A 23,463-nucleotide genomic window follows, 5' to 3' on the forward strand; every position below is an offset into this window, starting at 1 on the left:
GAATTGAATTAAACTACATTTCATGAGACTCTCTGAAGAATTACATTGACTTTCTGCTAACTGCGATAAAACGCAATCAGTTTAAACTTTCCTGCATTATCCGTCAAAAATGAATCCAATTTAAGATAAAAATGCTGACAGGACATAGGCTAATTGTCTGGATAAGAGAACTTCACTTACACTGAAATTTTCTCTGACATTTTGATAAAGCATATAGGCTATTTAAAGATGTTATTAATAAAGCTGATTTATACAAGTGAATGATAATCAGATCTTGTGCATGTGTGGAGTTTGCAGTGCCATTTACAGCCTAATAGTTTAAAAAAAAAGCATCTTTCGTAGTCCGTATGCATCTGTATTGCAAGTGTAGATGTCAGATGTCCATCAACATAAATATAGAGTTGTTTATTGAATTGTGTCAAGCACAAATTTTTATAGGTTTGGCCAGACATGAAGATAATATAATTATTAAATTCTGATTTCACAAAAAAGTGCTGAAATGTCAAAAGAATGATTTACATGATTTACATTTTGCGCTACTAATGTTAGAAATCTTATAATTTCTGCAGGTTAACCAGGGAAATCAGTTGTCTGTCAGTATTTACTTTAAATCCTTCAGGTTTAGTGCAGTGCATTCGCAGTAGCATGTGTTACCATGGGAAGATTCCTCTAATTCTCACATGTACAGCAAAAGTTCACCATCTAAAGTGGTTGTCATATTGTTGATCATGCTATTTGCAATTGTCGAATAGTTTTCTTCTCTTATTGTGATGCCAAGGTAACAACCCTCATCTTCTTCTCTGTTCATCCCTGTGTGCATGTCAGCACTGTCCTTGATCATAGCTCCTTCCTCACTGCAGACAGTGACTCATGTCTCTATACAGTACAGCTCACCGTGCCACTGAATTCACTTCTGAATATGGCATCCCATGCAGTACAGTAGCCTGTATGTTTAAAAGAATGCTATTGTTTGCTCTGGGCACATACGTGAAATATTGCGAACATGCATTTTCAACTGGTTTAATCGAAAACAGACTGAACAGCAGGATCTGTCCAGTAGATCTGTAGTACGTGAAAAGATTTAGATTCTGCTTTGAATCGATAAAATAGTGCCTAATATATGCTCGTTTTATGAATTTGTGTGGATGACGTTTATAGCAGTTTATGTGCTATAGATGAGTCTGTTTTCACCCATAGTATCTTTTTTTCCTCCCAGAAATGATGGTAATATTAATCATAATACTAAATGATATTCTGCAAAATATGAGTTAAAAGGGACACACCTTTCTGGGCCGGTGTTGAGGAAGGCACTTTTGATGGGCAAAACAAGTTGTAAAACACTGCTGTAGGTCACACATACTGACTTGTTTAGGTATACCAGAGTAACATTTGACCCAGATGGTCATATTTCTGTAAGCATATGTACTGGTTTAGGAGTAACCATAGCTCTACAGTGAAATTTTGATAGATGCCACCTCTCAATGACCTCATCTGCCAGAGTACCTGCCATAAATCTCACTGTCCTCTGGTGCTCTATATGGAGGAATCTATGAGAGCATATTCTTATATAATACAGCCTACATTTTTAGGGGGAAATTGGATACAGCTGCAGAGAGACAGCTTTAAGACAAATAATTTATGTTGTGAATTTTTCCACCATATAGATGTCCAGAGGTTAGTTCTTTAGGTGAAAGGAGACGTTATTAAGAGCTTCAGGTACTTATGCTATGTAAAACTGAAGGAACAACATGAATTGTCCTACCCTTCATCAAATCTCCATGACACACAGGAAAAGGGAGAGGCAGTGTCACATGTGCAACCAGTACACTTCGTTCTCTTCAAACAGTAATTTTGTTCAGCTTGTAATGTGATCAAAGGTCTATTGATATTTGGAAATGTGATGTAGTGTTCTTTGTAACTTCAAAAATTAAAATATATTTTATTGGAAGAAAACATACCTCATGTCAGAATTTTGTAATTGTGTTATTGATTTAAACAGATGCTGTCTGTCCAGATGTGTGAGGTCATGTGGGAGCTGGAAGCAGAGAAAAGGGAGTGTTTGTCCGGGTTGGAAAACATCACATCAGGTATGTACACTGCATATCCGTGTCTGTGTATGATAATGTAAAGACCGTGTGATTTCTTTATATTGGTGATATATGCTGTAAAAATATCCTGTTAAATTTACAGTAAAAATCATCAGCTGTGGTTACCAAAATCAACTTTTTTTACCTTAAAATGTACTGATAACCACCATAATAATGCAGGTGGTGCAATAGAAAGCCACATGATAAATCATTAGTGGCCTGTCCATAAAACATGTCCAGTATTCGTGCGATGGTGCTCAAGGTCATACACACAAAGACAAAACACCACCAGGGCAACACTTAAAGTCCCCCTGTAGTCTATAATTTTATCCCTTAAAACTAATCTTTGATCACCAAAATAACATCATTCATGCCTTAAAATAGCTTGAATGTAACTCTATACCATTAGTATTCGCGGTTCTATGAATATGCAAATTAGCCCCGCCTCCACTCGCTCACGCCAGCTCAGAGATCCACTCATTGATGATAGTTTGTGACGTCAGAAACACCAGCGATTTCAAACTGTGTTTTTGAGAATGTCAAGTGTGTTGACATGAATTTGCACACGGTTTTAACAACATTAAAGACTTGATTTTCACCTCAGGGGGACTTATATAAACAGATAGAAAACATATATAATACTAAATAACAAAAAATGTAACACAAAATGCCCTAATGTACTTTGCTGATAACAAAAAAGAAACAAAACTGTTTATATGAAATATAATTATATGTGATGTGTCACACAGGTACTTCTGGGACTTCAGGGACTGTTTTTTACCATAAATTATATGGTAATTCATAGGGGTGTGATGAGATTTCTCGAGATTAAAATGTGACTTCTCGTCGAGGTGAAAAGCAGTCTTGTGATATTGCCATGATGGAGCGTGAGGGTGAAAATAGGATAGAATATGTCACCGCTACATTTACATTATGCCTACCGTGTCGTTTTGCTTTTTTAAAAAAAATATGAAAACCATTTCATTTAGTTGGATAACGGTCACTTCAGTTCCATCCAGCTCAACCAACACCAGTCATACGTAGTACAGCGGCAGGAGAGATCACTGATCACGTGACGAGAGATGACTGACAAGACCATGGCAGAGCATTCATTGCACAACAGATCCTAAGCATCTGATAAATGTCTTATCTTGTAGAATTCGCACTCAGCACCACTGCTCCCTATTCACAGAGTACATGCGATATCGCGAGATAAACGCGATTTCAATACCCTGCATTTTGAAAGAGGCTTCCTGATGCATGCAAATATCTCCCAATATGAAAGCAATCTTAGGCTGGGCTGTGTAGTTGTAACCATCTCTCAGCTCGGTATCATGCTTGAAGAAAAATTTGGTCTATTGCACTTTAAATATTGAAAGAGCACTTTGATTATGGTTGCACTTATTGTTTGCACTTAAGACTAAGAGAAAACTGTGTTATTCATTTTTATTTATACTGTTTTTATTTCTATAATCAAATTTGTGGGAAGGAGTTCAGTTAGGAGGTCAAAAGTTGTAGAAGCTCATAAATCATGTACAGTAAGGTCTGAAGAGTCTCATACAGGAGAGAAGCCAGTCAGTTGAGCTTGTGGCAAAACTTTTTACAGTGCTTGTATTGTTGTCTTTCAATGCATATGATAATTCATACTCAGAAAGTAGAACTGAAATGACATTCATTACAAGATGATTAGTTACAACATTTCAAATGCAACTGCAGACTATTTTGTCGGGTATCAGGTATTTTGTTGTTGAGGACTTCTTAAAAATACTATGTAAAAATCTCGTCTCGTGAACTCAATCTCAGTCTCATGAGCTACCGGTCTCATCACACCCCTAATTCATTGTTTTCAACTTGCAAAAATAATACATTTGAAGGTATTTCAGAGTAAAATTACATATAATGAAACGGTAAAGCAGTTAACTAATTAAGGCTTTTACTGTAGCATTTTTACAGTCTTTTTCTGTAAAAATTACAAACATTTTTACAGTGTGGCAGTAAGGTCAGTGATTGTAATGCAAAATGTCTCACTTCAACTAGAAATGTTCATCAACTAGAAATAGCAGCATAAATCCATACACGAGCATTACAAACATAAAGCAGCATAAAAATGTGGAGTATGAGGTTGGCCTAATACTGCAAGAGCAACATTTTAAGTGTTTTAAGATCTGATAAAAAGCTAGTGTGCAAAAAATATAGCTATGCTGCTTATCTGCATATCTGCAAAAGTGTCAGTATTTTTCCATCACATCTTCCCACACACTGCAGTCAGCTCAAACCTTGCTTCTCATTACTGTAGATATTGTAGATTGGACAAATAATTGTTGTTTTGTGATTGCTTGTCTGGGTTATAACTTGTCACGTTTTAGAAGAGGTTACAAAGGCATGCTGGCTAATTAGGCAGAAATTAGCCAGTTTCAGTGGCTTAGTAAACCTCAGCAGGTTGGTTTTGCTTGCGGCGAACACATTGTATTTTTTATGCATTATTTTCCATCACTGATGTTAGACTTTGTTCAGAGAGCACATGCACTACCTACAGAATTCAGTTCAGTCCAGATTCACACGCTGTCACATTCCATGTAATTAAGTCCCTTTAACCTTGTAGAGCCTTTATCAACTAATGATGCTCTTGTCTGCTAAAAATAACTGAAATTATATGAATTGTGCTTTTTTCACTTCAATATTAGAGTCTGATTCTGCTGTGATAATGAAAAACATGAAAAGAAGGTCACCAGTGATATCAAGTTTTGTTCATTACTGGCAAGGAGGACAATAACCACAAATGAGCTATGATAACACACATTTAATTGCAAATTTTAAGAACACATCACATATTAGAGCACCTTAATTACTGGAATCATTAACAGGGATTTGTGTGTGTAAAAAAGCTAGTAAATATTATTTCAAAGTGTCTTAGTTTGTGGACTTCACCAAGAGCTTCAGTGCCTGACTATTGGGCATGTACCTCGTCAAACTGAAACGCTGCCTAATCTCATATTGATTTTGTTCTCAATGAACAAAGCAATTACAAAAGCTAGTTGTATGAAACAGATCTGATTATCTATGGGCTAGTGTGTCATGGTTGTGTATTGTCATCTGTGTGTCCTGTGATTTAAATCTCAATCACAAATCTCCCCTGAGTAATATATCTTAGACCAATATGCAAATTGGTTTCTTAGACTGTGAGATGAACTTTGATAAAGCGCTCTCCAATGGCATTGTTTTTGATTAGTTTCTTTTTGTCATGTAGCCCAGTCTGTTATAAAATCTGATATCAGTTGGATTTTAAAATGATTTGATTCTCAGAGCAAAGACTTAAATATGGAATTAAGTCAGTTCACCGAATCAAATGGTGTGAAATGAAAAATCACCCTATCTATTATCTAAATGCGTGTTATTTATCTTATTGTGAATGATTCATCCATACATATGTTTTTATATTAAAATTTGTTTTGACCTAATAATTCTTAATCAAAATGTCTCTCAATCTTCTCGTGTAATCTCTGGTGACATATGCTGGATGTCTCCAATCATTTAGTCCACTTAAACCTGTACATTTCTTACAATCAACTTAAAACTCGCATTCAGATTTTTTTTTTTCATTCAATCAACAATCGATGGATGTATTGAACCAACCAATTCCCTGCCCTTTCTTCTGTTGCTACTTACGTTACATCGCGCTAACGATGTACGCGTTACCCAAAAAAATAAATAAAATAATAATAATAATTTTACAGGATTCTATTGACCAATTGAAGAGACAATCTATTCTAGACCCTGGCTGCATCTGAAAACCTGCTGACTTGTTGCCTCGCTGCCCTATCAGGCAATGACTTGTAAGGCAGCATTTGTGCGTGAAGATACCTCACGAAACTGATTTCGGACTGACTTCTGAGGCAGCGTAACAGTTTAATGATCTACCGCAAAATAGCGCGAGCTTTGGTGAGAACTAAAAGCTAAACTTTTTGCTGTTTTTAACTGTTTCTTTATGTATATTTTTTCTTATTGTTGTACAGCACTTTGGTCGGCCTGTGGCCGTTTTTAAATGTGCTCTAGAAATAAACCAAACTTGAACTTGAACTAAACAAATGTTTAAATACTACAGTAGTAATTTCTCGCTAAATGACATCAAAAGTGGAAAATGTTGCTCAAAAACATAGTCGCAAACTGACTAGCAAACTCAACTTTCGGACGGCATCTTTAATTTTCTTTCTCAACATGCTGCCTTCAGAAATCGATCAGATGAAGGTATCTCAGGAAACAGGAAGTGAAGCTAACATTGGATTCAGATGTGCCTTGATGCCTTCCTACCTTGAAATGTGTCCTCCGAAGGCAGCATTTTCCAGTTTTCGGACGCAGATCTTATCACCAATTAAAACATAATTATAGGTGGCAGGCCCCGTCCACACGGAGACGCATTTAGGTGTATACGCAAAAAATTTGAATCGGATAGGCATTTCATCCAGACGAATCCGGCGTTTTCAGAAGGTGAATCCGATATTTTTTGAAACCGGGTCCCAGAATGGATAAATCTGAAAACGACGCCCTTGCGTTTTTGTGTGTACAGTCTATCCGTATATTTTGTGAAACTATGATATCATCACCCCACGTGTCGACCCTAGTCAGATGCCGCTAACAGCACAAAACAGCAAAAACAACAACAACAATAACAGACTCTAGATGCTTGTGTTCGTGCTGCAGAAGCTACTGAGCCAAAATAAAGCGTTATTTCTAAGCTTTACTAAAGTTTGTATACAGCACACAAGGTTTATGCGCATGCTCCAAGTCTTATTCTCTGTTATAAGTGTATTTCTGTGGCAGAATTACAGCGCCACATACTGGTCTGACATGTATACTACATCGTTTTGAGCCGGTTTCAGCGGTTTCGTGTGTACGCAGACATTTCTTGAGACGAGGTAAAAAAAAAGATCGGATAGGGAAAGATCTGGCTTCGTGTGGACGGGGCCTAGTCAGTTTCCGTCTCCTAATCAGTTTTTCTTCATTTCTCTGATAAGGTTGCACAGGTGAATGGGATCTAGCGTGTTGGCCATCAGCCAGTATTGGAGAGCTGGTCACCATCCCCTGTCCAAATTACTTCAGCCATGTCAGTGATCAGAGAGGTATGTCAGTATCTTTTCCAATAAATATAAAGATGCAAAATGTTTTTCAATAAACCTGTCTTTCTTGTGTTTTCACCATTATTCTATTTCTCTATATGTCTTTTAAAGTCACTAGTAGTTCTGCAACCTGCTTAGAAATGTATTTTTAGAGAAAGCAAATGTCCTCGTTATGACTGAATTAGCATCACAACCAATATGACGTTAGTTAAAGACTATGCCAAAGCCTTTTTCTGAGTTCTTCTGATTAGTTTTTGATAGCTCTGGAGACAAGAGAATGATTGTCTGTGCTATTGGGACCTGCTGCTGTAATTTAGCAGTGACATTGACACACAAACTGTATTCATTAGACTTTCTCTGGGGAGAGCCTGCTGGGCAATTATTTGCTGAGAATTCATGACTGCTGTAATTTATTCAAACAAAGAAAGCCATGGCTAACTTTTAATACCTTTTAGTAAGCCTTTTGTGGTTGTGTTAGGATAATCAGGATTGGCTGTGTATTTAGCAATAGAACATGAAATCAAGGTAGCTGTGTTTTTTATGGATACCATGAAGCAGACATGATGACATTATCTTTTTTTGCATACATATTTCTCACACACACACACACACACAAAATATTAAGCAGCACAATTGTTTTCAACATTGTTAATAATTAGAAATGTTTCTTGAGCATCAAATCAGCATATTAGAGTGATTTCTGAAGGATCATGTGACACTGAAGACTGGAGTAATGAACTGAAATGACTTTGAAATTGACTTTGTGAGGTGAAAACAAAAAGTGTGGGATTGTTTAAAAAGGCAACATGATACATTCTGAACCTACTTATTTATGTGGATGTTTCATTCATATATATGTTGCTGAGTGAATGTCCATTAGAGTCCTTGACTTATGTATTATTTGCTGACTAGCTAATAACTAAACTGCTTTCATCATAATTTTACCAGCTTGCAATCATGGATCGCTGCTGACTTGTCTTTTCTACTAGCCTGTCCAATGGGCCTGTCAGTCATACAGTCCTTTGATGGACAGGTTTAAACATGAGCACTCATGTTTTGCCAGACGTCATTCAAACGAAACCTTACCTTGATTTATTTTAGTGTTTGTAACCATCTGGGGAAAAAATGCCTTTTTTTCATGAAGTTAATGGAACAGCCTTCATTTCATATTTTCAGTGATAATTTTGATTTTAACCTGGCTCTTAAATTTTCCTTTTCCCCTTCAAGCACACAGAGGAGTAAACGGAGTCATGTTGAAATGAAATGTCTGGAGAAACTGAGGACAGTCTATGGCAGTTAAGTTTGCCATGGTTGAGTTGCTCAATAATCATGAAATTGTAAAGGAAAATGACTGTGTGGATCAATAAGGTTTTCAAATCGATCTTGCTTTAAAAGCAGCTGTGACATCCATGCAATTGTTTTGTAGAGTCCATTTCTATAATGACACATAATTGTAGAAAAGCACTTTTGGCGAGCTCTTATAAAGGTTTGTTGTATGTTGAAAAGGTAGCTGAGACACCATTTTTCTGTAGAAAGTGTCTCTGTGTTTTTATCTTTATTAGACCCCCATATGGATGGAATTTTAATTTATTTATTAGCATGTTCTTCTACTCACTTGTGCTTTCTGTCAAAACTTCAGCTTTGATTTACGACCCTGATTTCGTCCTATGAACTGTTTACACACATCTAATGGCTTCCAGGTCATATCTGTGTCTTGTTGAAAGGGGCATGCCTTTCCTGTGAAACTCTTGAGTGCTCTGAGAGAGTGCTTTCTGGAAGAAATCCAAAACATGGATTGAGGGATTTAGATGGTACATGGTGAAATGCAGTGGATTTATCTTGTGGAGTTCATGCAGGAGATAGCCTTTCGTGAGCTGTGATACAGGCCAGATGTGAATGGGAAAAGACCTGGATATTAGTTTGGAGGGTGGGCCAAACTCACAATCAATTTGGGGAAAAAACTAACTGACTGGGAATGTTGAGTTGGATTTTAGTGGAGACAGAGACATATATAACTACTGTGTTGATGGAACAATTTATGAACCAGAGGGAAGAACAAAGGACTTGTACGGACCCAGTGGACACAAAAATCCTCATTAATTTGTTGCAAACAGATTGAGGCTTTCTGGACCAATCAAAGGAAACATTTGTTTTCCGTAGCACCGATTTCCCAGAAATGCTTGGTGTTTATTGCCCAGAAAGAGTGTTTAAAAGATATTCAACAGTGAATGTTGGTAATATTAGTTAGGATTGTTTTATTAGGGTTCCTACAATACACACTAGAGTTTACTCTGCATTAGTGAATGCTGCGATTATGCTGATTTCAGTAGGTCTGTGTGAAATTTATGCAACCGTAATTGGATGGTTTTTGGAAAGTTCACTTCTTTTAATGCCCTCAAAATAAATCATACACATTTTTTTATCCATCAAATCTTTCTATATTGGTTAGGTACCCTTACTTACTGTGGGTTTGATTTGTTTTTGATTTGTGGGTTGTATTTTTTTATTATTAATTTTTTTTAACGGACACTTTAGCCACATTTGAATCTATTTGTATTTAAGGGGTGGTTGATTTATGATTTCACTTTTTTAACTTTAGTTAGTGTGTAATGTTGCTGTTTGAGCATAAACAACATCTGCAAAGTTACGATGCTCAAAGTTCAATGCAAAGGAAGATATTTTCTTTTAAAGAATTCTCTGTTTAAGGACTACAACAAATGGCTGGTAGGGACTACAACAAGCTTCTTCCCGGGTTGGTGACATCACTAACCCCAAAATTTACATAAACCCTGCCCCCCAGAACACACAACAAAGGGGGTGAGGCCATGTTATTGCAATACAGTACGTAACACAAATGCAATAGCATGTCATAAAAATTAAAAAAAGATGACAACATGACATTATAACCGTAATTGAACTAAACTACTATACCTGTTCTATCTTCATGCAGCATATATTCTCTGGCTCTGTAGGATCTTACAACAGTTCCCACACAAGCGATTTATAGATTGTCATGACAGAACATGCTAATCAATGACTTTAAGATAGTTAACTCCACATCAGTTACTTAAATTAAGCAACTAACCATTCAAGAAAGTCCTGTTGCATACATGTTGTCACTTCTTCTTGAGTCTCTCCATCATTGTCCGACTTTGGTTTGAACATAAAAGGCTGAACAGTTTCTGACATTTTCAGGGAGTCTTCGTGAGGTAATCGGCACTGCTAACACTATGTGCTAACACAAGCTCTTGAAACCCCGCCCTCTCCATAGGAGCAGCAGCTCATTTGCATTTAAAGGGATACACAAAAACTGAGCGTTTTTGCTCACCCTCAAAAAGTGACAAATTTAACATACTATAAAAAATTATCTGTGGGGTATTTTGAGCTAAAACTTCATATACACACTCTGTATATGATATACACACTGGGGACATTAGAGACTTATTTTACATCTTGTAAAAGTGGCATTATACCATCCCTTTAAATAACAAAATATCAAACCAAGTGGCATTTATTTTTGAGAAATATAGCACTAACACCTATCAAGCAAAATAAGTGTGAACATAAGGAGAAGTGACTTCATAAATCCACAAAAAACAAAAATAAAAAAATAAAAATAAGATTAAAAAAATCCTTCTTAGAAGCAGTTCAGGGGAAGAAAAATGTTTTGTAGAACCAAATATTCAGACATTTTTAAGTGGTTTAATTGTACAAATGTAGCCATTTGGGACTGTTGTGTGTGTGGAAATATCAGTTTATGGCTCTTTCCTAATAGCAATGATGCTTTGTGTAATCAAGCCTGAAGATTAAATCTCAATTCCAGTATTCCAGCTGTTCCTATATTATCCAGCAGAAGTAACATTCCTTTCTTGAAGCTCAATCTGTCCAGTTGTAGTATCAGATTACAGATTCAAAAGAGTCTATCAGGTCTTGTGTTATGGTCAAATCAAAAGGCAATTCATTTTTATAGGAGCATGGAAAGGAAAACAAGCGTTACGAAACTTGGCAGCACACAGATCCAGGGACATGTCATAAATTTATGGTGGGTGGAGCTTCTAGTGTCCTAACACATGTGAACTTTTTACCCAGGAGTTTTACAGCAAACATACAGTCATTAATCTTCTCAACTTTTCAGAGTGCTTTCTTTGCTCATAACTCAGACTTCACTTTCATGCTTCAGTCAAACACACTGTCAATAGTGCAATGACCTCATGATCACACCTTATATAAATGTTCAGAAAGTAAAGTTTACCAAACCAAAGCTGTTCTTCGTTACTTTACATGCTTGCAAGCAAAGGTAAACACACCTTAAAGGAAAGTTCCAGATTCTGTACAAGTTAAGCTCAATTGAGAATATGTGGCCTAATGTTGATTAAAGGGTCAATTTTATGAAATTGAGATTTATACATCATCTGAAAGATGAATAAATAAGCTTTCCATTGATGTGTGGTTTGTTAGGATAGGACAATATTTGTTCGAGATACAACTATTTGAAAATCTGGAATCTGAGGGTGCAAAAAAATCTAAATATTGAGAAAATCACCTTTAAAATTGTCCTTAGCAATGCATATCCACTCGCAAAAATACACAAAAATACATTTTTGATATATTTATGGTAGGAAATTTACAAAATATCTTTATGGAACATGATCTTTACTTAATATCCTAAGGATTTTTGGCATAAAAGAAAAATCAATAATTTTGACCCATGCAATGTATTGTTGGTTATTGCTACAAATATACCCATGCGACTTATAAATGTTTTTGTGGTCCAGGGTCAGATAAATAAAATTAAAATAAAATTTATAACAAAATTTTAGTAGTTAATAGTTTTAATTTTAGTAGCAGATGAATTAATGAAAGTGCTTTTATAAATTTTAAGCTTCACATTTCTGCTTTTAAAACCTTGGTCACATAAAAATTGGTCACATTCATTGTAAGTACCTCAATGTGACCATTATTTCTGGAGGAATGCCACAAATGCTGTTGATTGAGCTTAACTTGTATTGAACCCTGAATATTCTTTAATTACCCACATTTTTGCGACGACTTCTTACAATAGTCCCACTTTTGGAGCCGCTGTCATAATAATACGTCAAGCAGCTTGCATTTGAAAGAGAAGGACACACCTACACACCCACCTTCACTGTGGAAAGCTGCTGTAATAACACTTTGCTCAAAGAGCTTTATCAAAAGCCCAGTCTGATTCATGTTTATACAAGTCATGCTACTGTCAACACTTGTTCAAGGACCAAAACTTTACCAGAACCAGAACCCCCATCCTCTCCTTCAGGCTGGCATTGAATCAGAAGTGAGCTTAAACCCATGGCCACCTCTGAGGCCCAGCGAGTATTTCTGCAGCATGCTTCGAGGCAGAAGATCTCTTCAAAGGCACGCTCTGAAATAACATAACGGCAGGTTGATTAGCTCCCATGTTTGGTCCACATCTTCATACATGGCACTGACAATCCTCATTGTCTTGTCTTTTTCGGGATGATGAAAGCATTCTTCTGACAATCCCTCATTGAAAACAAACCCAGATTCTAGCAGCAGTAGCTTATCTGTCTCGGTCTAGTCCCAGTGCTTAAGATTACACAGACAGTGTCTTATGCGTTTTTAATGCACATGTATTTTGATGAGGAGATTGTCAGTTATGAAAAACATATTGAATAACAGTGCTTTTGTCACAGATATGAATAAAAAAATTGAGTCATCAAAGGATTTCGCAGGCTCTGGAGGCTGTTATAAGTTGAGCAGGAGCAGTTTGTGCTTTCTTTTATTCTCAGTGTTTTTGACTATAATCTGTTTATTAGTTAACACTAAAATAGCTCATATTTTATGTATTCCTGTTGCAGGCTCTGTGAATGTCCTCAATCCCCACTTTGTCTAAATGTAGATTTTCACTCTCGGAGGTAAAACATCATCAGCTACACATACTGCTGGCACACTGATAATGAGGTTTCCAAGCTGTCGCATCTGAGGGAGATGATCACCGCTACAACTTGCCAAACTCATATCAAACGTTCCAAAATTTTGTCAGGTTTTTTTCCCTTTTGCTTCCCACAGAGCCATTTTAATTGGATGTGGGGCTGCTGTTTAACTTCAGAAATAGAAAAAAGCTTCTCTGTTCTTTAACATGTTTAAAGTCTTAGTGCACAGGCAGAATGGGATGGTCAAAAGTCTGTGAATTAATTGTGGAAGCTATGTAAGAAAAATCTGATTCAAATTTACATGTGTAAATTCCACTGTTCAAAATGCTACTCATTAAAGGCTTTTGTTGCTAGCTGATTTTATGACATTTTGTTACAAGGATTCTGTTGCAATTAATGTGCAGTGGATTTGCATGAAACCCTGTATGCTGTTGTTTCTCTGTTCACAAATGATGTGTTCTCTAGAGGTTTATTCCTACCTTATTTGATGCCCTAATGACCCCTCAAGGATGACAAGGTTCCTACAAATGAGAGTAACATTTTCAGGGGTGAAGAAGTTGATGTTTTATTCATGACTCATCTCTTTAATGGTGAGCCAAATCGTCCCCTGGGAAATTGTTAGATAAAAATACAACCAGTGACAAACAGTAGATTTTATTTTATTTTATTTTATTTTATTTTATTTTATTTTATTTATAGGAAACAAAGTATTTCCAAATGCAGAGTGAGAAATCTGCATGACATTTCAATACTTGGTTAAGTCAGAGGCAAATTTACAATCCTTGCCTCGTAATACTGGGAATATTTTGGGAGGTGCTGTTTTTTTTTAAATTCCATTCCTTTCTATTCATCTTCTGTTGTGACATCAACCCTCAAAAAACCTAGCCTCAAGTCTATGTCAGAAAGGTCATGAATTTGATAAGAGTGACATGGACGTTACATGTAGTGCAGAAAAATGAGAGGAGGATCTAAAGGGCCATTATGAGAATGTCATAATATGTCCAGTGAGTAAAAGGATTTGCCAGCTGGTATTTCAGGCAGCGATAAGACCGACAGGACTGCATCTGTTATTTTTCCTCCTCCACTTTGCAGAGCATGATTACCTGATGATGAGCTTGTGTACTCTTTACTTCACAAATCAGCTCCATTCAGTTTGAAGTCCTCCAGGCCTGAGAGGATTCTCGAGCTAATGAACGTTTAGTACAGTGATCAGTCACTGAAATTTGCTTCTCCGAATTGCAAGGAAAACTGTACCAAAAAGTGACAGATAATTGCGTTGAATTTTACTTAAAATAAATCAGATTACGAAATTTTGTGTTGCAACATAAAAAAATAAGACGATCCAAGTTTTCCATTGCATGTAGATGTAAGTAATTTCCTGTTGATTAATTCATTGGCCGCTTGAGATCCATGAAGTGCTCATTTCCTTTGCTTGTTTTGCAGTCATCGGTCACCTCATCTTTTGCTGTGTGTTTTAAGTATGTCTGAGTTGCAGTGATTACTGGAGGAATGAAGCTGTCATTGAATCATTGGTTTAGCACTCTTCATTTCGCTCCATTGTTGACCTACGTATTCACTACCCTTTTGCCATTTGCAGGAAACATATCGAAGAGCTGTACTGCCAATGGCTGGACAGAAATTAAGCCAGTTGTCGTTGCATTCAACTGTGGCTACGATCTAAATATCACAGAGGATGGAAACATGGTGCGTATGATTGCTTTTTCCCCCATTGTTTTGATTGGCACCCAGGCACGCTATCAATAAAGTTTTCTTTTTTTTTAAATATATTTTTGGGCATTTTTGCCTTTATTGGATAGGACAGTCAAAGAGATACAGGAGGTGATAGAGGAGGTGAGAGGGGCACAGCTTCGGGAAAGGGCTACGGTGCTGTTGCACTATATGTCAGAGTGCAATGGCTCCAACATCAATCAAGTTTACAATGAAATCTAAAATAAATCAATTAAAACAATCGGTGGTAGGTGGCCAAACCTTAGTTTGCTGTACCTGAAATTATTAACACTTGAGCTAAAGTGTGCTGTTGTTCCATAACATCCTGGAAAAGCCTTGCTGATAATTAGACCAAAATGTAAAATTGAGTAACTTATATTTTAGAAACAATATTTACTTTACTTTGTTTGAAACTATTTTTGCTGGCAGAGCAAAAACAAAGTAGTCAGCCATTCCAAAGCAGAAGCAGCCTTGTAGCTTACAATAGTGGGGTTTCATTGCTGATTTATGGTGCCTTCGTGTGCTATCGGAAATGTCATAATTCCAACTTCAGAAGTGATTGCGAGCTTGTTGCATTCAAGTGCTTGTTGTTGGAATGAACAGGAATCATGGAGGACACCAGGTTTATTCTTGCCTATTTATTGGTAAAATCTTATTAAAACCAAAATTATTATTTATTTAGTGTCTCATACACTGACAACCATATAAACATTCATGGTGCTATCTAGATAGTCTGCTTGCTGATTCTGTAATTGGGTCTATTTTCCCTTTTTTTTTTGGTTCTATTACAGGCTATTTTCGCTGTGTATAAAACGCTTCTAATGGTTTTTCATGTAAATATGCAGTACATTAATGACAGGACAAGACGATCTAGCTGTTGTGGGGGGAAAAAAATGAATAAATCTTACCTGTCACAGTAGTTCTCCCCTCCACCATGTTCAAAGTTTCTGGCAAGCCCATCTCGGGTATCAAAATTATTTCCAAACTTCCCAGTGGTAAACACGACATCAGAGGGCGTTCATGTGCAATTTTTGCCTAGGAAACTTGTATTTACAATAATTCCAATTATTATAGTCTGACTACTTAAGCGCGTGAAGGCAACATTAATTTGTGTCTGGATCGGTTGAGTAAAACCACTGATTCAACGACTCACTCATAAAGACAGTGGCTGCATCCGAAATCTACTCTCTGAGTAGGTACTTCTTTCGAATAATTAATTACTTAGTTAAAAAAGTATGTTCAATATAGTTTGAATGTGCGTAGTATCCGGACATACTAAATTTGTCATGTTTTGTCATGTGTGACCTACCAGCATCAGTTGTGTCGCTTTATATCGAGTTCACACTGCACGATTTTCAAAGTTGTCAGATCACTATTCTTTTCACACTGCACGATTATCTGGGGTAGCATTCAGTCACTGATGTGCATATTGTACATGGTGTTTCACATTGCATGCGAAAAGGAGAAAAAAAAAGATTATGGAGGAGGAAATGGTTGGGAAATGCGGGTCTATAACTCCTCCCCTAACTTCCCGCTGCCCTGAATCTTGCTCTCTTATTGGCTGTAGGTCATCGCCAATGTAATTTTCAGTCAGAAGAACACATTTCACAGCAGGATTTTGAATCGCAGGCATCGTTGATTCTCTCAGATCGCATCTTTGATCATTTGCACTGCGGGATTGTAACTCTTGTGAACGAGCACCGATTTGCCTCCAATTTCAGGCATTTGTCTGCGATTTCGCAAAATCTGTCGGCGAGTGAAAATCAGGCCTAAAATCGTGCAGTGTGAACTCGGCATAAAGTGTCCATTGGATGCGCACTTCAGAATATTGCCAGAAGTAGTAGGTCATCCGGGTACTTTTCACCTACTGTTTTATAATGACCGTGTTTTCGGACATACTACTCTTTTCACGTACATTTTATATATTTTTTTTGTGCCTACTATATAGTAGGGAAGTACGCATATTATTCAGATGCAGCCAGTCACTTGTTTTGTTTCTGAATGAATACGCTTTTTGAACAAATTGGCTGAATGAATCAATAAACAGTCTCTTTTCGCCACCTACTGGTGTACTGATGTAACCTGCAGAAAGAGAAATAGTCTGTCTTGAGCATGGAAACACCGATAAGCGGAGTGATTCAGTTTTAATGGAAAATCTTCTGCTAAATGGCAGCTAATTAAACCAACTATTTAAAACAATCAAGACTGTTTTTATAGTTCTTATTCCAGTTCTATATTAATCATTTTTTCTGAGTTTAGTTGGCTATCATTCACTTTTTTTCCCCCTCGTAGGGTGAATTCCTGGGCTCTGTGAGAATTGGATACACTATTGGTCACACTGTGTCTCTTATATCCCTCATTATTGCCATCATCATCCTGTGCTTTTTCAGGTAAATCCTCAAATACAACTCAAAATATACCACTGATGTGTGTTATAGGACAGGATTCACAGGACCTGTGCTCTTTATGGCTTTTGCCTTTCTCCCATTAAAAAAAAAAACCCAACTCTCATTTGATAGTTTTTTTGTCCTTGGTGTATGCCCATATTTTATGTGATTGATTCAGCTGTGAATCTAGCAGCAGATCAGTGTTCTTCTAAATCACACTGATCTCAAGACAGATGACCTTGTTCAAAATGCCTCGTTTTAGATCACATTTAACAATACATTCCAAAAGGGCACAGATTCAGGCATTTGATAGGGTTATACACAGTTTCAATCATTGCACAATATCCCAAACAAAATGGCTTGGTGGTTTGTAACCTCTAACATGCAACTTTGCAGTGCACAGGCTTCTCAGTAGTAAATGAACCACAGTGAATGTTCCCCTCAGTGACCTCAGATGTGAAGCCAGATCTCAAGTGTATTGAACAGCTTCCCCTTTTGGCTTACGTCACACTTAATTAAACAGGAACACAGTTCTTGAGAGTCTTGATATGTTTAAGCTCTCATACATATAGTAAATGAGTTTCCCACTCAGCTTTGAACACAAGCAGTGTGTATGAACAGAATGAGCGGCTCTCCTATCAACATGAACAACATTTATGAATGATGAACTCTCTATTGAGTGCAGATAGCAATATGTATGGAAATTTCATAAAAAATATATATATATATATATATATATATATATATATATATATTTATATTTAGACACACTGTGTTCCAAATTATTATGCTGTGACATATCAGTAGGATTTTAGTACAATAAACATTCAGATTTTAGTTTTTCAAAGAAAGTGTTTGTTTGTTTCTTTTATTTCTCATAATTTTTTAGATAACTGGTATCAATCTCAGACAAATTTGTTGAGTAGTTTGCCAGGTCTTCTCAGGTAAATTGAAACCCTGCTTAAAGAGGTTGTTCCACATTATTAAGGAAGTCACAGTTCTCATGCAATATAGAGAGAAAGATCATCTTTCTGAAGATGAAAAGCGTGAAATGGTGCAATCTGCAATGTCTTGCAAAAGGCGTGAAAGCAACAAATATTTTGCGAAAACTGAATAGAGATTATCAAAAGATTTGTGAATGATTTAGAGCACAGAAGAACCCGGTCAGAAAAGGGCTTATTAAGTCGAACAAATTAATTGCATTTAAAGGGAAGCTATAAAAAAGCTATTGTTGAACAGCAAACAGGTATTTGAAGCTGCTGGTGTCTCTGGAGTCTCAAGAACCTCTCCATGCAGGCTGGCAGTTGTGTAAAGTTGCATTTCAGCCACCCCTAACCAAAGCTGCGGTGAAGAAATACATTTTCAAACAGTTTTATTGCCTTGGTGTTTTTTTGGAGCATGGGATAATGGGTTGTCCTGCATGAAAATTGTTTTATATCAGGAGGCGCAGTCCTTATTTTTATACCATAGCAGAAAATGGTCAGTTATAAACTCCACCTATCTTGCATTATGACACCATCAGAGACCTTAAAAGGACCTTCCATCTCACTTCCCAATGTTCTAGCCCAAATCATCACCTGCCAGCTCCTTGCTGATGTCACAGTCTTGTTGGAATCTGGTGGCCATTCACCAACCATCCAAAAATTCATCCATCTATTGCAGCACAGCATTCGTCATTTAAAAATGAGTCTTCATGTATTTATAAAACATTTCTCTTTGAGAGCTTTGGTTAGGGGTGGCTAAAATGCAGCTTTACGCACAACTGCCAGCCTGCATGGAGAGGTTCTTGAGACTCCAGAGACACCAGCAGCTTCAAATACCTGTTTGCTGTGTTTTCAGTGGTACATAAAGACTTTATGAAGACACACAAAAAAATACTTTTTTATAGTTTCCCTTTAAATACAATTAATTTGTTCGACAGAAACGTCCCTTAATAAGCCTTTATCTGAACGGATTCTTCTCTGCTCTAAATCATTCACAAATCTTTTGATAGTTCGATAATCTCTATTCAGAGAAAAATATTTGTTGTTTTCATGCCTTTTGCAAGACATTGCATCATTTCATGCTTTTTATCTTCAGAAAGATCTTTCTTCCTTGCCATATTGCATGAGAACTGTGTCTTGCTTAATAATGTGGAACAGCCTCTTTAAGTAGGGTTTCCATTTACCTGAGAAGACCTGGCAAACTACTCAACAAACCTGTCTGAGATTTATACCAGATATCTAAAAAGATATGAGAAATACAACAAACAAACGCTTTCTTTGAAAAACTAAAATCTGAATGTTTATTTTACTGAAATTCTACTGATATGTCACTTGCGTAATAATTTGGAACACAGTGTATATATGCAGAGCCTAGTATGTAGACTTCAGCACTTGGTTAATTGTATTTTTGCATATCATTTACTATGTTGAAACAAACCACTGAGTCTCTTTCTCTCTTTGCTTCCCAGAAAACTGCACTGCACAAGGAACTACATCCACATTCACCTGTTCATGTCTTTTATACTAAAGGCTGTGGCTGTAATAATGAAGGATGTAGTCCTGTATGGGGTGGTGGAACCTGATGACTGCCACCATGGATCTGTAAGTGGCTTTTAATTAAGGGATAATGTAAACAAGGTTTACATCCAGAGAAATTAGCTATTTTAACCAGTGTAACATCCCTTGTCACTGTGTCGCCTGTCAATGACGTCATATCCACGGTACCCTCAATTTCCACTTTTACTTCTGTTGAAATCATGGAAACACCAAAGATGCTTTAATATATTATGTGTTTTATTAGACAGGTGAGCAAATGTTTGGATACCTTTATCTACAGAAACTGTTATATAGCTTAATACGGTCATATTGTTTGAATGTCTTGTTTTCTTGATTTAACTCAAGTTAACAAGTTTGTATTGTTGTGGAAAAATCCGTTATTCTTTAGTAGTGAGAATGTAATGAAACGACACTCAAGAAATGTCTTTGTTGATTTTATTCTTACTTGAAGGTTATTCAATGCAGATACGGAGTTCCACAGAGAAGAACGCCCACACCCAGTGCGGGCTGCCTTATATACCCCTCTTATTGTTCCTTGTTACCCCAAACCAATCATAAAACATGTTACCATTTAAGGATCAGAAGAATGTGAAAAAAACAGGGGCCTAAAGCTTAGCAGATGCCCTCTTGAACTTCAAGCTGTCTAGACAATCACATTCACTTTTATTTTAGTTTCACAAGTGTTTCTTAAAAGAGAACAGCACATGTAGTTATTTTTCATATTTTTCTGTTTTAAAGGTACAGTGTGTAAATTTAGTGACATCTAGCGGTGAGGTTGCGAACCCCTCCCTTTTGGAGAAGCTACGGTTGCCGTCTGGCCGACATGTCGTCATCTGAGAGAGCAGAGAGTAGCTTGTGTGACGCAATGAGGTTTCTTCTTACTTCTAACGGTCTCTGCTTCTAATAAACCAGACTACTATTACTACTACTACTTTGTGCGTATCCAATGTAGTGATGATGCAAGCTGCCTCTAAAAACACAAACGATTTAGAAGAACAACATAGTGACTAAACGCACTCTGTAGAGTGTTTGTCCGTTTAGGGCTGCTGTAGAAACATGCCCGCGCATAATGGTGACTTGACATGGAGGGGGGACCCGCGGTGTATGTGATAGAAATGGCTCATTCTAAGGTAATAAAAACATAACGGTTCATTATGTAAGGTCTTTATGTACCACTGAAAACATAGTTATATTATATTACGTTTCTGTCAATAAATCCTCCTAAATTTTACACATTGCACCTTTAAATGTCACAAAAACAGAGAGAAAACAAGTGTATGCAATGCATCAAAAATTGTAAATCAAGAGAATAAATGATAAACAATAAAAAATCCCACTACACTACCATACTTAGAGACAACACTGTTTTGTCAACTGGCTAACATAGCATAATAAGAAAGAGCTTTATTTGTAGTAACAATAATAGAGCATTTTCTCCACCATACAATATATTTTAAAATGCTGTTTTTAATATAAGCATAATAAAAACAGCAACGTAAAATGTCTCAGGTTTTCAGCCCCGCCCTGCTTCATACCCCAGTAGCGTTAATAAAACTTTAATACATTAGCTCATCCATAAACACGATTTCTGCCTGTCGATTTGCTTTCCATCGGCTGTGGAGGTAAAGACAACAACCCCCATGATTCCATGCTCATTCACTGCGTCATCAAGCTACACCTTTGTTATTGTTTTGAATAAGCGACTTCTAGCTGTGAAACTTACATACTGTGCCTTTAATACTGATGTTCTCCAAGGTAATTTACAATTGGTAACTGAGACACTAGATAACGCTAGCCTATTGTGACGTATATACCAGGAAGCGGCTTCAAGAAAACAAGAAAAAATGTATGTTGGGACTTGATTGGTTGTGGTTTGCTGTGATGTCATGTGAGTGACAGGTTGTCCTGCCCTCGCACAGAAAAAACGCATCAAAGAGAAGAGATGTTGCTGCAAGAGGGAGGGAAAGTTATTTTGATTAAAGATTACGAGAGCACATGAATTTAAAAAAAATAAACAATGATGTGCATGGATAAATCATTTATAATTAACACTGCAACATTCCATAAAAAAATAAAAATGGTCAATTTTGACTTCATGGTGATTTCATGTTGTTATCATTAATAATCAATTCCCCTATGGAGAAAATTTTACTTCCGGCCCAGGACCTGACTGTTGAAAACCTAAAACCACTGAATTCTGCAGAATGAAGTACTGCTGAGAGACATGTAATAAAATGTGATATTCCAGTTGTATTTACAATTATATTTCCTGGTGCACTGTAAAACGTATTACCAGGCAACTGTTACCTTAAAGATCTCTTTTTTTTTAATTGAACTAACAAAAATGACTTCTGTTTGTGTAATCCAATGTAAGCCCATTTGATTTAGTGACTTTAAATCATATTTTTCACTTGAATATAACCACATAAAATAGATTCTTTAGGTTATATAGGTGCGTTTCTGCTTTCCTAGCTGAATGTAACTGCACCTGGTGAATGTAATTGATTTTTTTTTTTCCCCTCGTAAGAAACAAACAGCACAGACTCCACAATTAATACACTGTCAGTAGTAAATTGCTCTAATGTTTTGTCATAAGGTTTGCTCTTTAAATGCTGGTTGGTAAAGTGCTCTTTAATCTCATTTTGTGGCGAGGCGTAGCTGTGTTTGAGCAGTCCTTTAAGATCTTTGAAGAGTTTGTAAATTACCTCCGTCATCCGGATATGGTCGACGCTGTATTTACCTAGCATCATGGTTATGTTTGGCTTGTTTGGTGCCATTGTCATAGTCATTAATAGCATATGTTGTGCTCGGATTTAAAAAAATAATTATAATTGTGAAGTAATAACTTAAAGAGTCTCTTTGGTTATTAGAAAGCTTGAATTTTTGACGGCCCGTGTGGGTAAAGGTTTAGTAGTGTGTTCTGTGTGTTTTTTCCTGTATAAACACTCTTCATCTGGGTCTGAGTGTTTTGAGCTGTCTGGACGCAGCTGTTGGCCAACAGAATATGTCACATCTGTCACAACAGGGTGCTCAAACACTCCTGATGGCACGGTATCCCCTCTGTAAACACCCTTGCAAGGTCACAAAAACATGTTTGACATTTAAGTGTCCCGTAGAGGAATCAGGCTTAGATATTGTCATTAATTAAAATTGATTCGCTATATAGATTGTTTATGGCTGTGTGATTATTGCAGTAATTACTTCTAGGTGATAATTACATGTAGTACTTATCTGAACAGTGAGTGCACTAAGTTTCAAAAATTAATAGATCAGCATGCAGCAGTTCTTTATATGTGTTTATACTCTTTTTAATGCCCCTCTTTAGAAATATTGCACAATGTTTTCTAGCGCCAAGCGCATGCAACACACCAGCGCAAAGGCATTCCCTTTGTTTAAGTACATGGTAAACATGCAAGACCACAGTTCCTGTTATAATATACACAAGTGCATAATAGTTCTAAACAAAATCCTCTCTGCATTTTACAGGTGGGCTGCAAGGCTGCGGTGGTTTTCTTCCAGTATGGCGTCATAGCCAGTTTCTTCTGGTTACTGGTGGAGGGTCTGTATCTGCACGCTCTCCTGGCTGTGTCCTTCTTCTCTGAGAGGAAGTACTTCTGGTGGTACATTCTCATTGGATGGGGTGCGTGTGTACACGTATATCAGTGGCAGTGACATTA

At 36.8% G+C, this 23,463-nt stretch overlaps 1 protein-coding gene across 3 annotated transcripts in view; it reads left to right on the plus strand.

Annotated features, from left to right (window-relative positions):
* Nucleotides 1–23,463, plus strand: part of vipr1a (vasoactive intestinal peptide receptor 1a) — a 31,849-nt gene that overhangs the window by 3,267 nt on the left and 5,119 nt on the right. For 2 of the 3 annotated variants that reach the window (XM_051875203.1, XM_051875194.1), the window contains 6 exons: nucleotides 2,000–2,087; nucleotides 7,100–7,204; nucleotides 14,729–14,835; nucleotides 17,152–17,249; nucleotides 19,699–19,831; nucleotides 23,273–23,426. In XM_051875203.1, the coding sequence (XP_051731163.1) occupies nucleotides 2,000–2,087; nucleotides 7,100–7,204; nucleotides 14,729–14,835; nucleotides 17,152–17,249; nucleotides 19,699–19,831; nucleotides 23,273–23,426 (685 nt within the window). The remainder of the gene's footprint in view (nucleotides 1–1,999; nucleotides 2,088–7,099; nucleotides 7,205–14,728; nucleotides 14,836–17,151; nucleotides 17,250–19,698; nucleotides 19,832–23,272; nucleotides 23,427–23,463) is intronic. The other variant, XM_051875212.1, reaches the window with a different exon arrangement.

This window comes from Ctenopharyngodon idella, chromosome 2 (genome assembly GCF_019924925.1).
Source record: "Ctenopharyngodon idella isolate HZGC_01 chromosome 2, HZGC01, whole genome shotgun sequence".
Taxonomy (NCBI): Eukaryota; Metazoa; Chordata; class Actinopteri; order Cypriniformes; family Xenocyprididae; genus Ctenopharyngodon; species Ctenopharyngodon idella.